We start from the raw sequence: 13,701 nt of genomic DNA on the forward strand, positions 1-13,701 counted from the left end.
GATTGATGATATGAATAGATTCAAGGGTTAGATAAGATTTTCAAAAAATACTATTTTATATTATATCAAAATTATTAATCTAACTTGTTAGTTAAGTTGAATCGCCAAACAATTATTTATTTGCATCATCAATTTATTTTTTAATTACATTTTTTATCTTTTATATAGCACATAAAGAAGAGTGCTATAATATTTATTTTCCAAAAATTATCACAAATAAATATTCAAGCACAGTAATTATTATTGTTATTATTATTTAATAAAATTTATATTCTCCTTCTTCGTTCACCTGACTCATCCTCCAGCTGCTGTTAAGTGTTAGACAACAACTAAAGGGAGGCAGCATATATAATCGCTGGACGGTGGATATGTGGTGGACGATTGAAATGTAGTTTTGGCAAATTGAGGAGAGAGAAAGCGAAGTGAAGAATCCAGCGTTTGGGGGATAATCTGAATTAGGGTTTGACAGGCAGCAGAAATGCCGCTGAGTAGGTATCAGCTCAGGAACGAGTACAGCTTGGCTGATCCAGACCTCTATAGGGCTGCCGATAAGGATGATCCTGAGGCTTTACTTGAGGGCGTCGCCATGGCTGGTCTCGTCGGCGTCCTCCGCCAGCTTGGCGACCTTGCTGAGTCAGTACTTAATTCCTCTGTCTCCTATCTTCCCTTTTGCTTTTTTCCTTCTCCAATTTCTACTCGCTTTGGACCAAATGCCGACGAATTTGGGCTACTTCTATGCTGACTTCCTGATTTCTATGGAGTAAGCTGGCGGTGTTCGCCACAACTGTCCATTTGAGATCTGTACCGAACTTCCAACTTTTTGAATTGTGCATAAGTTACTTGCTGAATTTTGGAATTCTGGTTATGCTGACAATCGATTGTAATGCAGGTTGTTTTAGATTGTATGTACACGAGATTCTGCTAATTGGTTTGACCACAACATTGAAAATCAAACGATAGAGTTTGGACTAAATTACTCTGGTTTTCCAGTATTCAGGGGCCTTGAATTCTTTTTCAATTCTTTGTTGACCATCTTAATATAGCTAAATGTCATGTTCTGATGGTCTAGTTATACATGTTTAGGAAATGATACGGTTTTTCACTCAAATGAATATGACTCAATACTCCAGAATGTTAGAAAATGGTGTTGTTACATTCTTGCCAAGCAGTCTGGCTGACATGCAAAATAGCCACCATCTTGTTCCACTCTTCTATTCGATAGAGCTAACTCAGCACTGCAATTCTATACCAGTACTCGTGTCTTGGATTTGGTATGGGAGCTTGGTTTTAGATTGTTTATCATGCTGAAATGCTCAGATACCAAGGTGTTAGGTGTCTGGAATAGCCGGAAGAGTATATGTGGTGCCCAGTTCTTAACCTGCTTGCCTCTGTGTATAGAGAGTTTTGGGTTCTGAATATGTGGGATAGCTTGCATACGATAAATGTTGTAATGGGATTTTTTTCCTGTCTGGGTCCTTTTCTCTGATTAGTGAGATTTTCTCCCTTGTTTTTGCTTATTGCGAGCTTAATTTGATATGTAAAAAAACCAAATTTGGTATACAACTGCTGCATACGATGTCCTTCATCGACATTATCATGATTGGAATTCTTCATGAATATAGGACACTACTTCATATGCTTCTTTGGCTTCTATGTGTTAAATCCGAAGATGACGTCTAGTACACCGGATGCATGAGAATAGCTCAATCAGCTTTTATCTGCAGAATGGTGAAATTTATTGATGTTATTAAGACAAACACTAGTTTAGGTTCAAATTGAGGATTACTGTTAATTGATAATAGTTGATTTGCGGAAAATTTTCCATGTTAGGCAATGGTAATCTGATTTTTCTTAGAAATTTTTGCAAACAAGTAGGATCAGCATGTGTATTGCATCTGACATCCATAAACCTCTCTTTATTTCTAGTGCACTTTAAGCTTAAATCAAGGATTTGAGTGTGGAAAGTGGTTCTGCATAAGGAATCATCAACTTTGACTCTATTAGAAAATAAGAAGAGTGTCACGCTTCATAATGTGGCAGCACAAGCCCATTTGAACTGTCTATTCCTCAGACTTTATTGTTATAATTCTCAATGTATATGGTGGTATTGTCCTAGTTTACCAATTGTTCTAGAGTTTCAAGGTGGTTTCTGCTTTTAATTTATTTTCAACTGTGATTTCTGAAGGTTTGCGGCTGAGATATTCCATGATTTGCATGAAGAAGTAATGGCAACTGCTTCAAGGGGTCATAGCCTGATGGTTCGTGTTCAACAGCTAGAGGCAGAAGTTCCTAGAATTGAGAAGGCATTCCTTTCCCAGACTATTCACTCGTCATTTTACTATAATGCTGGTTAGAACACTCTCTCGAAGCATTTTATTAATTGAATGTGCTCCTGGCAATCTTCTGTTTGTTGCTGTTTCACAATCATCTATATATTATGGTCTTTCTATTAGCACATTTTCAAATTTTGGCCAAATTAAACTGCATTGCATAGAAAATGGTTGAGCTTGTTTACATGTGATAATGCCTTCGTGAGTTGCATTTCACCCTACGGATTGAGATGAGCTAGATTTAGAGGAGGTGTTATACATAGTCTGAGCAGTTGATCATTGGATATTAGAATCACCCCTAACTTTAATGTATGAACTAGTAACTCATTGAGCATTCTGTGTGAATGTGCTGTTTGGCATTCTGTTGTTTTTATAAATTAGCATAACATACTGCTTGCTTTGTAGCGATAATGTGGACTTTTACTTATGGTGCAGGCATGGACTGGCATCCTAACATGCACATGGATGAAAATCTGATCACACGAGGAGACTTACCTCGGTTTATAATGGACTCTTATGAGGAGTGCAGGGGTCCTCCTCGTTTATTCCTTCTGGACAAGTATAACATTGTTTTATCTAATTTGAGTAGCATTACTTTTCCTAGAAGAGACAAACCTCCTAACAGAAAGAATTTGATCTGTTCCAAGGTTTGATGTTGCCGGTGCTGGAGCATGTTTAAAACGCTACACTGATCCATCGGTCTTTAAAGTGGAGGCATCATACTCTGGAATCACTAGTGCAGATGTTCTTAGAGAAAAGAAAGCTCGTAAAGCAAAGGTAGCTCATCAAAAACCATGATGGTTGTTGCCTTACTTCTTCTTTGATTCCCATTTCCTTTCTCCACTCCCTTCTGGAAATGTTGAACTTGTGCGTTTAGTCAGAAGCAGTTGGAATTTTTGGCCAATTTTCTTAACAACTTTCAGTTTTTGTAATTTGTAAGTGTACCAATCCTTGCAGAAGAAAGGTTCTCGTTGGAGGAATGGAGAAACTCCAGAGAGTTTACCAACATCACATGCAAAGTGAGACTTACTGATGTTCCTTATTAATTATGTTTATGATATCCTCTATCCCTCAGTCTCCCTTTTTCAAAATCTTTTTGGGGGCCTTGTGATATTAGGTAGCATGATGTTTTTCCATTTAATTTGACACAGACTTCATCAGTTGTTTATGGAGGAGCGTATTGAAAATGGCACAATTGATTCTGCCCGTCGGGTTAAATTGAAAAGAAGGCTGAATGGATTTCCATTTGACATTAGATCTGGGAAAAGCTACATGGAGAAGTTTCTCAGGTCTCCTTCGCCAGAGCATGAAGAGGTTCATGAAATTCCTGTTGATTCATCACCTTTGGCTTTGCCATATAATAATGTTTATGAATCTGCATTTGAAATAGTCGAAATCAGAACAGTGAGTCCTGAGAAAGAGTCAAAGCAGACAATGAGCAGCCCGTCCTCTTCATCTTCAACTGGGAAGGGGACTACACCAGCATCGGCCATCCATGAACTGAATGAGGTCCCCAGTCCCAGTCCCAATGGAATTTCCGAGGTGTCAAAATCAAAGTCTACTGTAGAAGCAAATTACATTTCCTCTACTCTTCATAAGGGATTAACTGCAATGGAGGTATCAGTGGATGGAGGAATTAAAAAGGAAGATAGTGGAGGTGACTATCAATCTGATGATGCTGCAAGTGAGATAGAGAATTATATGGATGCACTCGCTACCATGGACTCAGAAATGGATACAGACTCTGAGTTGAGATCCAAGAATGATTTGCTCAACTTGAATAGCAGAAGGCAGGCATCAAATTCAGATATGGATGGGGAACAGGTTCAAGCCCATTTTTCTGATTCGGTATCAATGGGAAATTCCAGCTTATCTGATGAAGGCAATACCTCATCCAAGAAAGATTTATCTAGCTTTTCCTATTCTGATTCTCATAGTACTTCTGCTGAAAACACACCTTCAGAGGGTGAAGTTTCTTCTAATACTTTTACATCTACAGAAATCCATGCAAGTGAGGATTTACCGACTCAGCAATCCATTGGGGGAGGACATGTGTCCCAGCCTCTAGGAGGTGCTGCTTCTGATGGTTCCTTCACTGAGCCAGTTGAAATTCCTGGTAACAGTTCTGAGCCTGGTGATCTAACTGCTCCTTCTGATTCAGCTCCTGTTGATAAGAATGAAGAAGCAGTTGTAAAACAGATTGCCTCAATGGGTCCTGAAATAGATGAGATGGTATCAAAACTCAGCATGGACCCACCCTTAATTTCCAGCGATGACTGGCTACAAGAGGGAGACTACTCGTCCCGACAGATGTCTGGTGATAATCAGCATCTAGATGAGTTTGAGAATGAGAATGTCAATAAAGCTAAGAACCTTGGTAACAGTTCCGAGCCTGGTGATCTAGCTGCTCCTTCAGATTCAGCTCCTGTTGATAAGAATGAAGCAGCAGTTGTAAAACAGATTGCCTCAATGGGTCCTGAAATAGATGAGATGGTACCAAAACTCAGCATGGACCCACCCTTAATTTCCAGCGATGACTGGCTACAAGAGGGAGACTACTCGTCCCGACAGATGTCTGGTGATAATCAGCATCTAGATGAGTTTGAGAATGAGAATGTCAATAAAGCTAAGAACCTAGGCTGTACATCTCATCTGTCTGTTCAATCCATTTCGAGAGATGGCTTCCTATTCCAAGTGTCAGCTGAAAATAAGTTTGATGATAAGTTAGAGGATGAGGACAGAAATCAGCAGGATGATTTAGCTTCTACCGCTGATTGCACTGTTGCTCACCATGCCATGGCTGACAATCCATTTCTCTTATCCTCTGAAACCCAGCCTCTGAACAAGTTACATGATGAGGATGACCCAAATTCGAGAGATGATTCATCTAATGCTTTCAATCCTTTGGATGCTGTTTTGCAGAATAGAGATGATTTGTCACCCAAAATGTCATATGAGAAACTGCGACTAGATGACTCTGGTGTTGAGAATCCAAATTTTGTTCTGGATGCCCCTGTTTTTGCATCTGATACTATTGATGCTGCCACTGAGAAGAAAATAACTGAAAATTTGCTGGAGAATGTGCCTCAAAGTGGTGATCCGGAAGATAATTTGGTAGCAGATTCTGTAGAAAACCAGATAGGTCCACAAAATTTAGTGATGACACTTACAGGAGAGCAATCTATTGATGCAATTAGCATGGAAGTAGAAACTCACTGCTCCAAGGTAGAACCTGTTGACAGAGATTCTGAAATAGATGATGCAGTTCCATCAGCTGGGGGAAAAGCAGAAAATTTAATCTTCAAAGAAGACATTCCCGTAATTTGTGAATCTTTGGAATCTTTTGTTTCAGGAACAATAGGTGAAATTCCACCACTTGGGCTATCAGAAGAAAGAACTTCGTACCTTAGAGAGGAATATTTTGATCAGCCCTCAAATCTAGGAGATGGTGCAGTAATGGACAAAGCCACCTCTGACCCTGATTTAGTAGAAATGGATACTACATCAGAGCCTTCACTCATGGCTGGCGATGATGTACACTTAGACGAGATTGCTCGTGAACCTTTAAATGTTCCCGCTACTTTTTCTAGTCATGATAATCATGCTGTTGAGGATGACGATGATGGTTCATCTGTTGATCCCAAAAAATTTCTTGAGGGACCCCTCCCTGGTATTGGAAATGAGCATAATGGATTGGAAACTGAGGCATTTTGGTTGGATACACCTGGAAAATCAGATATCGCAGAGGATGTATGCCATCAGAAATATGCTTCACCAGATTTAAACAGTGTGTGCAACATTGTAACTGATGAAGATACAGGGTCACAAGCGTGTGATGATGCATCTGATACATATATTGTTTCAGAAGCCAGAAGTAGTCTAAATCCTGGTGATGCTCCAACATGTCAATCATCTGTTGAACAGAATGAACAGGAACTACATCTCAAAGAAAAGTTTGACATACAAGTGCAAGAATGTGAACAGAAATTGTTTAGTGAAGGTCAGGCCAATTCAGAGTTGTTCAATCAGTTGCAGCAGAAACATTACTCAAATCATGATGATCAAGTGGGAGCTTCTGATACTTTTGCGGAATCTTTGCTGGTAAACATTCCTAGTCAACTGTCAACGTCAAAGCTCTTACCACAGGGCAACAATATGATCGAAGTGAGTGAACACCTGTTAGATCCATCAAGTTCAATAGCTTTGGGCTCTTCTCTGCTTTCAAATTCAAGTCAGATCTACGTGGAAGAAATGCCTCCCTTGCCGCCCCTTCCTCCTGTTCAATGGAGGATGGGAAAGCTTCAATATGCTAACCAAGCCCTTGAGAGAATGTCAGCAGAACGCACTGCAACTGCCTTTCCACCGCCATTGCAATGTATATCTGATCAGGAAGCTCAACCGTTGGTTCCATTTTCGCCACCATCAGCTTCAGCATGTGAGATGTCAATGCCTATGTCAGAAGAGCTGATAACTATTACTAATCCATTCTTGTCGCAAGTACAAGCTGTGGTTCATGATGGAGATTCGAAAGATAATGTCCTCCCTCAAGAAGTGATCGGGTGCACAAGTACATCATTACAATTGCCTGAATCACATGGTGGAATGCTGCAAAATGATTGCCAGGCTGGAGAGGGAGAAAAAGTCCAGACCAGTTTGGATTCCTCCCATGCATCTGTCATGGATGCAGCTTCTGCTGATGCTTTGGAATTGTCACACCAAGAAGTTGTCAAACCTCTCAATGAAATGGCCCCAGAAAAAAGTTTAAAGGACATGGAGCTTTGTCAGCACTCTGCTTATTCAGATGACAATGTCATGACTTGTAGTACAACTGAATTACCTTCAGATGTAGCAAACAAGCATGCCATGCCAACTTCAGAGGAAAAATTATCATGGCCAACTAGTGAAGATGGCAAACTACATGGAGTTCAACCAATGAAGCTGCCGAGACCTCGAAATCCTTTAATAGATGCTGTTGCTGCTCATGACAAGAGCAAAGTTCGTATCTGAGTGCTATTCTTTCTTTCTGACTGCTGTATATCAGCTTGGTTCATTCATGTTATCTAACAATTTGAACTGTTGCAGTTAAGGAAAGTAACAGAGCGATTTAGACCTCATATACAGAAGGAAGATGAAAGAGATTCACTGCTGGAACAGATAAGGGCCAAGGTGAAAATAATGTTTGGGATCTTCTTTGTTCTCTGAATATATATCTTGATTTAGTTTACGTAATGACTGGATCCGTTGGATGTTGCAGTCTTTCAACCTGAAACCTGCAGTTGTGACAAGACCTAGTATTCAGGGTCCTAAAACTAATTTGAAGGTTGCTGCAATCCTGGAGAAAGCAAAAACAATACGCCAGGTTGGTCGGTCCGTCATTCTGTCTGTTGTGTGTGTGTGTCTCTCTCAGGCTTATAGTTGCATTAATGAATGTGTTTCTTGCAGGCTTTTGCTGGAAGTGATGAGGATGATGATGATAGCTGGAGTGATTCATGAAGTCTTGCGCAAGTTTCATACAGATAACCTGGCAATTTCCCATCATCCATGTGATGCATATGCAGTATATCTGCGCTGCAACAATTCTTTGTTGCTTTGTGGAATAGCGTGGAGGGCATAGGGAACTCCTCTTCCTCGAAAAGAATCCTTGCCATTTGCGGCTTGTGCCTTTCTGTTGGGGTCTTACTCCTTTAATACATACAAACATGCATATACTCTCTCTCTCCCTCTCATATAGCAATAGGAGCTAAATATAGTTAGTTTTAGCTTGCAAGTGCTTTATCAATCGAGTCCAGTGTAGATATTATCACGATTGATCTTACCGATTTTGTGTAATGAGGTACCACTTTCGTTTCTGTATACAGTTGTTTCGCTAGCTCCTGGAGAAGTTGTGGTGTAATTGTTGAATTCAATTACTTGTGCATATATGTAACCATTTTATGCTTTTGCGCGTACATGGTGAAAGGATTTCATCTGCTAAATATCCCTGTACTATTTTGGTAGAAGGTTTCAGGTTTGAAAAATTCTGTTGAAGACCTGGAATTTATGCTTGTAAGGAAATTTGTGCAGATTGAACGATCACAGGTTGGACTGTTTTGCAAGTTTGAGCCATTTGAAGGTCCAGACTGCGTCATTGTAAAAATCAAGCTGAGGGGTGGTGATTTAAATGAAACATATAATTGTTAACGAAGGTATGGTAAGTAGCACCTTGTGTTTTTATAGCTGAAGACAAGTGGGTACAGTGCTTGATGCTCCGTGTAGCACTTTTTGAAGCTCTAGATTTAGGGTGCGTTTTTGTGAATTAAGTGAGGCCAAAGCACACGAAAGATCTTCTCGGAAGACCAAAAACGCTTCCAATTACAATTATTATGTCTTTTTAGAAAAGAAAAAGAAGGAAAATGAAAAAGTCATCACAATTGTTTTTTTTTTTAATCCATTACTAGCACGCTTTTAATCACGTCACACAACACACATTCTCGTAGATATCGACAGCAAAGCCACAGCCCAGAGTGCACATTTTACTAGTCGACAACTTGATTAGATTTTAACCCAAAAAAAAAAAACAAAAACGACTTTGATTAGATTAACGTCCCTTGCTTACGCTGCACCGACTGCCCTGTCAAAATCCACCCAGCCGGGCCAGAACAGAACTCACACAACCCCACCAGTCCCGCGTCCCAAAACCAGCAGGGGAGGAAGCCGAGGAAATGGAAGCAGAGGAGAGCAACGGTGAGAAGGAGGTGACGACAGTGCCACTTTCTGAAGTGGTGTCGGAGTGCGTCAAAAGGTGGTTTAGTGACACCCTCAAAGAGGCCAAAGCCGGAGATGTTAATATGCAGGTTTTGGTGGGTCAGATGTACTTTAACGGCTACGGTGTTACCCGGGATGCCCAAAAGGTACTCTCTACTATGGCTGTCACTATTTTCGGGGCCTTTTTTCCCAAGTTCTTTTTCTCTTTTTTTCCCCTTCGGTTGCTTATCAGTGGTTTGACTTTGTTATTCGTCGTCCTTGTTATTCTGATGTTGGAGGTTGTAAACCAGTTCTGATGCTGCTGAAGAAAAGCTGAGCGAAGTTCGGGAGGGGGGATGTACTTTTTTGGCCAACAATTAGGGAATTAATCTTTGTAATATATTTTGCCATCATGATATTTGGAATTTGGGTTTTCACTTTTCTTTGACATTGTTAGATAGTTTAATTTATATGGGTTTGCATATGCAGTAATTGTTGCCTTTTCCTTTTGAACGAGTAAATGGACTGTCAAGAAGAATAACCTTAAATGTTAGATGAATGCGTTAACGATTCAGTTTTTTTTTTTGTGTTTTAGAAGATTTATTTTGCAGTAGCCGCGTTTGGAATTGGCTTTGTTGCATTGCTTGAGCACCATAAAGGTGTAAAGTTTATTTTATCTATTTAAAGTTCTTTTGATTTCTTTGGTTGAATCGCAAAATACTCAGTTTAAATTTTGTACACCCAAAATATGTACGCTTCTTCAAAATACTCAGTTTAAATTTTGTATACCCAAAATGTGTATGCTTCTTCTCCCTGATCCTGCATTTACTTTCTCGGTTTTATGTCTCATTTTCAGCGCTCTGTATGCCTTTCTGTGGATTTATTTAATTAATTTAAATCTCAGGGAGGAATTTGGATGAGAAGAGCTTCAAGAGTGAGATCTTCAGTTTGGAAAGTTAGCAACAAACGCCCAGGTGATCTTCTTCTCTTTTTTGACTGGCACTTTAGAATCGTCCATGTAGTCTATTTCATCGAGATTTGACAAATTGACCAACTTGTGCTTGTTGACTTCCAGGTTACAATGCAAGTGACTCAGATTCTGAAGAGTTGATTGGTTAATAGTCATCTGATGAGCAGGGCAATCGTCTTTAAATCTATCGAGAGGTGAGTTAAATGCTTTATTCCCCCTTAGCCAGCGTATAGATTGTCTTTTGCGCATCCATTTGTTGTAGAAATTCTCACTTATGATGATTACATATCAGTTGCACGTACTTATTTGCATAGTTTATGCTTAGATAAGACTTCTACAAGTGCATGAACTTTATTCGGTTGTGGATATGTGTTGTTTTAGATTGCATGGTTTCTTTACTCAAGTATCAAGAATCTAAGTTTAATGATAAAGTTATTTTTAAGCTGGCTGTCATTAATATGCCTGTTAGGGCTTCCTATTTTCATTACACATTCCTAAAACTCAAATCATATGGGTTTCCAATTATGTTCTTTGAAAGGTTCTTGTGATAGGTCGCAATGAGTGTTATTAAGCGTTGGTTGTGGAATCTACCCATTGACACTCCGTTCGCCTATTACAACCACATGTTTCACTAAATCTGTAGGAACTTAAATCATCTCAGCAATATTGGCCTTGTGTGGTACCCTCTGGTTCTTAAATCTAATAAACTTTTATCTTCCAAGGGAAGAGATCTGTTCGATGTCTTAGTTTTATCATTAGTGACCAAATGGCCAAACACATTAGTCTACTCCTGCCAACTGTTTTTACTCAACGTGTATTCAGTTAAGGTTTTGGTATGTCAATTTTCACTGTAAGAAGAGTTTCCTTATTTGATCTATCTATATAACCTTATGAATTGGTTTCTCTTTGATGGCTTTTAATTTTAGTTTCTTGATCTTTAACAGGGCCTTCTTTTTGTTCATATGCATTTTACATTCTAGTTCTGTGCGTGCTTTAATTTTAGAGTCCAAAATATTTGTTTGGTTTGCTGGAGTGCTTAGAGGGTCTAACTGCTTGTTTAATAAGCACACTTGTTTCCTAGAGATAATTAACATTGTCACTGTGTTACCATTTTTTAAGATTCTATAATTTTGTTTAGTGGACTATATACTGTTAGAACCAACAAATTATCATGTAACCTTGTACATCAAGAGCCATGTGTATAGTCTGGCTTTAATGGCTATGGTATGGGGTTTGTGTCTAGAAAGCATAAAAGACTCTCGTGTATAGGCCACCATACAGCATGGAGTTATTGGAATCTGTAACTTCTACTGGTAAACAGGGAGTACTTGTAAAAGAAGCAGATAAAGGTCCTTAAACTTGGAATAATTGCATTGGTTTGACCTTCAAATTAGGTTTTTTCCCTTTCTAGCAGCTTAAGAATCAAAAAGTTCTCAGTGAAGTTGACTAACAGCACAATGGTTTTGAAGAAGATTCAGCTACTACCTTGATAGTAATATAATTGGATTAGCATGGTCAATTGTGTTCGTAGACAGCTAATTAGGCACATTAATAATAATAACGTTCTTGGGCAGCTGACCAAAAACCTTTTTTGATGCTCAAAGATGAATAATTGTTTATAAGATTTGGATTTTGAGCTGATAAAGGTCTCCTCTAAGTCTGGATGATGTTCTGATGAATATGGTGCAGGTATCTTTTTTCTTTTTGGTTACAGAATAGTACTAATAATAGTACTAGTATCAGTACACAGAAAAACTTCCTTTGTGACTCTGGGAATTTGTCCACATGTTATTGCAAGTGGTGTTCACTTTGTCTAATAACTAAACTCGTGAATGACTAATTATGATTTTTGACATACATTGATGGGAATTTAGAAGACTGGTCATACATGAGGATTTTAGAAATTTTACTACATTACTAAAAGCTCACTCAAGTAAGAGTAATTGCTGGCAAAATAACATAGAACTATTTAAAGAATGTGTTTTAACACAAGCTGTATGGCAGAAAAGGTTAGCAATTTTATTAGTCTTTAGCAATTAATTGGTAAAAAATAAGGTAGTTGTATGATCGTTGAACATGTAAAATGCAAACATATGGTTAACAACACAAATTCATTGAGTAAATTACTATTCACCCCATGTGTTTTTGCATGTTACCATATGACCCCCCTAACAGTGCAAAATATCCACGTAACCGGACGTGTTTTTATGTAGAGCGGAAAGTGAATGGAAAACAACTCTAGTTAGGACAATTAACCTGAACGCGCTCCATACTATCCATTTAACCTCTCTTGTTGTTTCAATATATGCGTATAATTCCCCTATGGTTCTATACAAAGTGAGTTAGCCCCTGTCATATTAGTGCTTAAGTAAGGGAAAAATTGATATTTCAACTTACGGTGTTATAGAGGCTAGTTTCTGTCAAATTTCGACATTACACAAATTTACAGGGGTTATGTGGAATTTTTTAGACTTTTTTGTTTGGGGGGGGTTGGGGCGGTGTCATGTGGTAGTAGACAAAACCATGGGTACATAGTAATTTAACCAAATGCTTTATATAAAACCATATAAAGGCGGAAAAAAGGCATAAAACAATTGCCAAACCTTGTTACTGATGTTTACCATGTATTTAGACTCTTGTGGATTAACCAATTCCAGCTAGTTGTGAGCATTTGGCTTTCTAAAGTTGTGATTGCATCTTTCGTTACAATAACCTGTTCAGACAGCAAATTTAGTGTTCATCTGTTATCACTTATATCACGCTTGGTCGATTTAGTTGCTTGATTATCCAGTGGGTGGCATGCATTTCTCGAGTACTTGGTTGTGTGATGGAAATTTCTAGGCAATTTGATGTTACAGTTCTCTGGATTTTTTGCAGGGTCCTTGGGCTTTGATTTAGCTGCTGGGAATGGAAGATGGTGATACACCGATGCTCTTAACGTGCATTGGAAATTGACCTGTGTTGAGTTCCTATGACTCTACTTCCATTCTTCTACCTCTAGAGCTTGCATATTGTTTGTTGTGGTACATTTATTTTTTTTTATTCGTGGCTCATGGTGGGGATAACCTTGGCGTCGAAAGGATATGATGGGCATTTGATGCACTGATATAAAGATTGATTGAAAATTTTGGATGGAAGCCATTGACATTGGAAATACGCTTTGCCTAGAACAACTAAACAGCTACTCAATGTAGTATTTGGCGTAATCTCTGTTATTTTGAAGACTTGGGATGTTGATAGGTCTATGGTATTGATTGAGTTTCGAGTATTGATGCTAAGATTCCTTTGTGCTAAAAAGAGCTATGGAATGTGTGGTTGTGTTGATAGCCTTATTACGGGCAAAGCCTTTACAGAGAGAATGCTGTGATATTTTCAATTTCAGGCGCTTAAAATTAGTAGTGATAGCGGAACTGGTCCAGAAGATCGCACCTTTTTTTTTTGGTTTTTTTTTGTTGGGTTTGGTAAGCAGGGATGGTTGGGAGAAAGTAGCATGCTTCTAATGGTGACGGGAGGGGAGGGGATGAATGATAGAAGATCGCATTTTAGGAGAGAACATCAATTTTGTTTGGCATGGCAGAGCGGTAAATTAATATTTTTTACTACAAAATGTAATACTGCTGTGGTTATAGTAGTGAGTAGAGTGTTACTAATTACTTAAAATCATTATGCAGAACCATA

The 13,701-nt window shown here is 38.8% G+C and overlaps 2 protein-coding genes across 2 annotated transcripts; both read left to right on the forward strand.

Moving 5' to 3' along the window:
- Positions 1 to 314: 314 nt before the first annotated feature.
- LOC113774650 (protein SCAR2-like) lies at positions 315 to 8,329 on the forward strand. Its single transcript, XM_027319235.1, has 9 exons — positions 315 to 633; positions 2,186 to 2,349; positions 2,766 to 2,889; positions 2,978 to 3,107; positions 3,288 to 3,349; positions 3,482 to 7,325; positions 7,413 to 7,496; positions 7,585 to 7,689; positions 7,773 to 8,329. Exons 1-9 carry the CDS (start codon positions 479 to 481, stop codon positions 7,821 to 7,823), a joined length of 4,719 nt encoding a protein of 1,572 aa, XP_027175036.1. The 5' UTR covers positions 315 to 478; the 3' UTR covers positions 7,824 to 8,329.
- A 541-nt stretch (positions 8,330 to 8,870) lies between these two features.
- LOC113774900 lies at positions 8,871 to 13,355 on the forward strand. Its single transcript, XM_027319551.1, has 4 exons — positions 8,871 to 9,220; positions 9,958 to 10,027; positions 10,129 to 10,217; positions 12,901 to 13,355. Exons 1-3 carry the CDS (start codon positions 9,032 to 9,034, stop codon positions 10,170 to 10,172), a joined length of 303 nt encoding a protein of 100 aa, XP_027175352.1. The 5' UTR covers positions 8,871 to 9,031; the 3' UTR covers positions 10,173 to 10,217; positions 12,901 to 13,355.
- The last annotated feature ends 346 nt before the right edge of the window (positions 13,356 to 13,701 follow it).

This window comes from Coffea eugenioides, chromosome 6 (genome assembly GCF_003713205.1).
Source record: "Coffea eugenioides isolate CCC68of chromosome 6, Ceug_1.0, whole genome shotgun sequence".
In the NCBI taxonomy this organism is placed as follows: Eukaryota; Viridiplantae; Streptophyta; class Magnoliopsida; order Gentianales; family Rubiaceae; genus Coffea; species Coffea eugenioides.

Coding starts and splice junctions, on each gene's coding strand:
- LOC113774650 (XM_027319235.1), top strand. CDS start 479: ATGCCGCTGAGTAGGTATCAGCTCAGGAACGAGTACAGCTTGGCTGAT. Junction 2,890..2,977: donor CGTTTATTCCTTCTGGACAA/GTATAACATTGT, acceptor ATCTGTTCCAAG/GTTTGATGTTGCCGGTGCTG. Junction 3,350..3,481: donor TTACCAACATCACATGCAAA/GTGAGACTTACT, acceptor AATTTGACACAG/ACTTCATCAGTTGTTTATGG.
- LOC113774900 (XM_027319551.1), top strand. CDS start 9,032: ATGGAAGCAGAGGAGAGCAACGGTGAGAAGGAGGTGACGACAGTGCCA. Junction 9,221..9,957: donor TTACCCGGGATGCCCAAAAG/GTACTCTCTACT, acceptor TTTAAATCTCAG/GGAGGAATTTGGATGAGAAG. Junction 10,028..10,128: donor AGTTAGCAACAAACGCCCAG/GTGATCTTCTTC, acceptor GTTGACTTCCAG/GTTACAATGCAAGTGACTCA.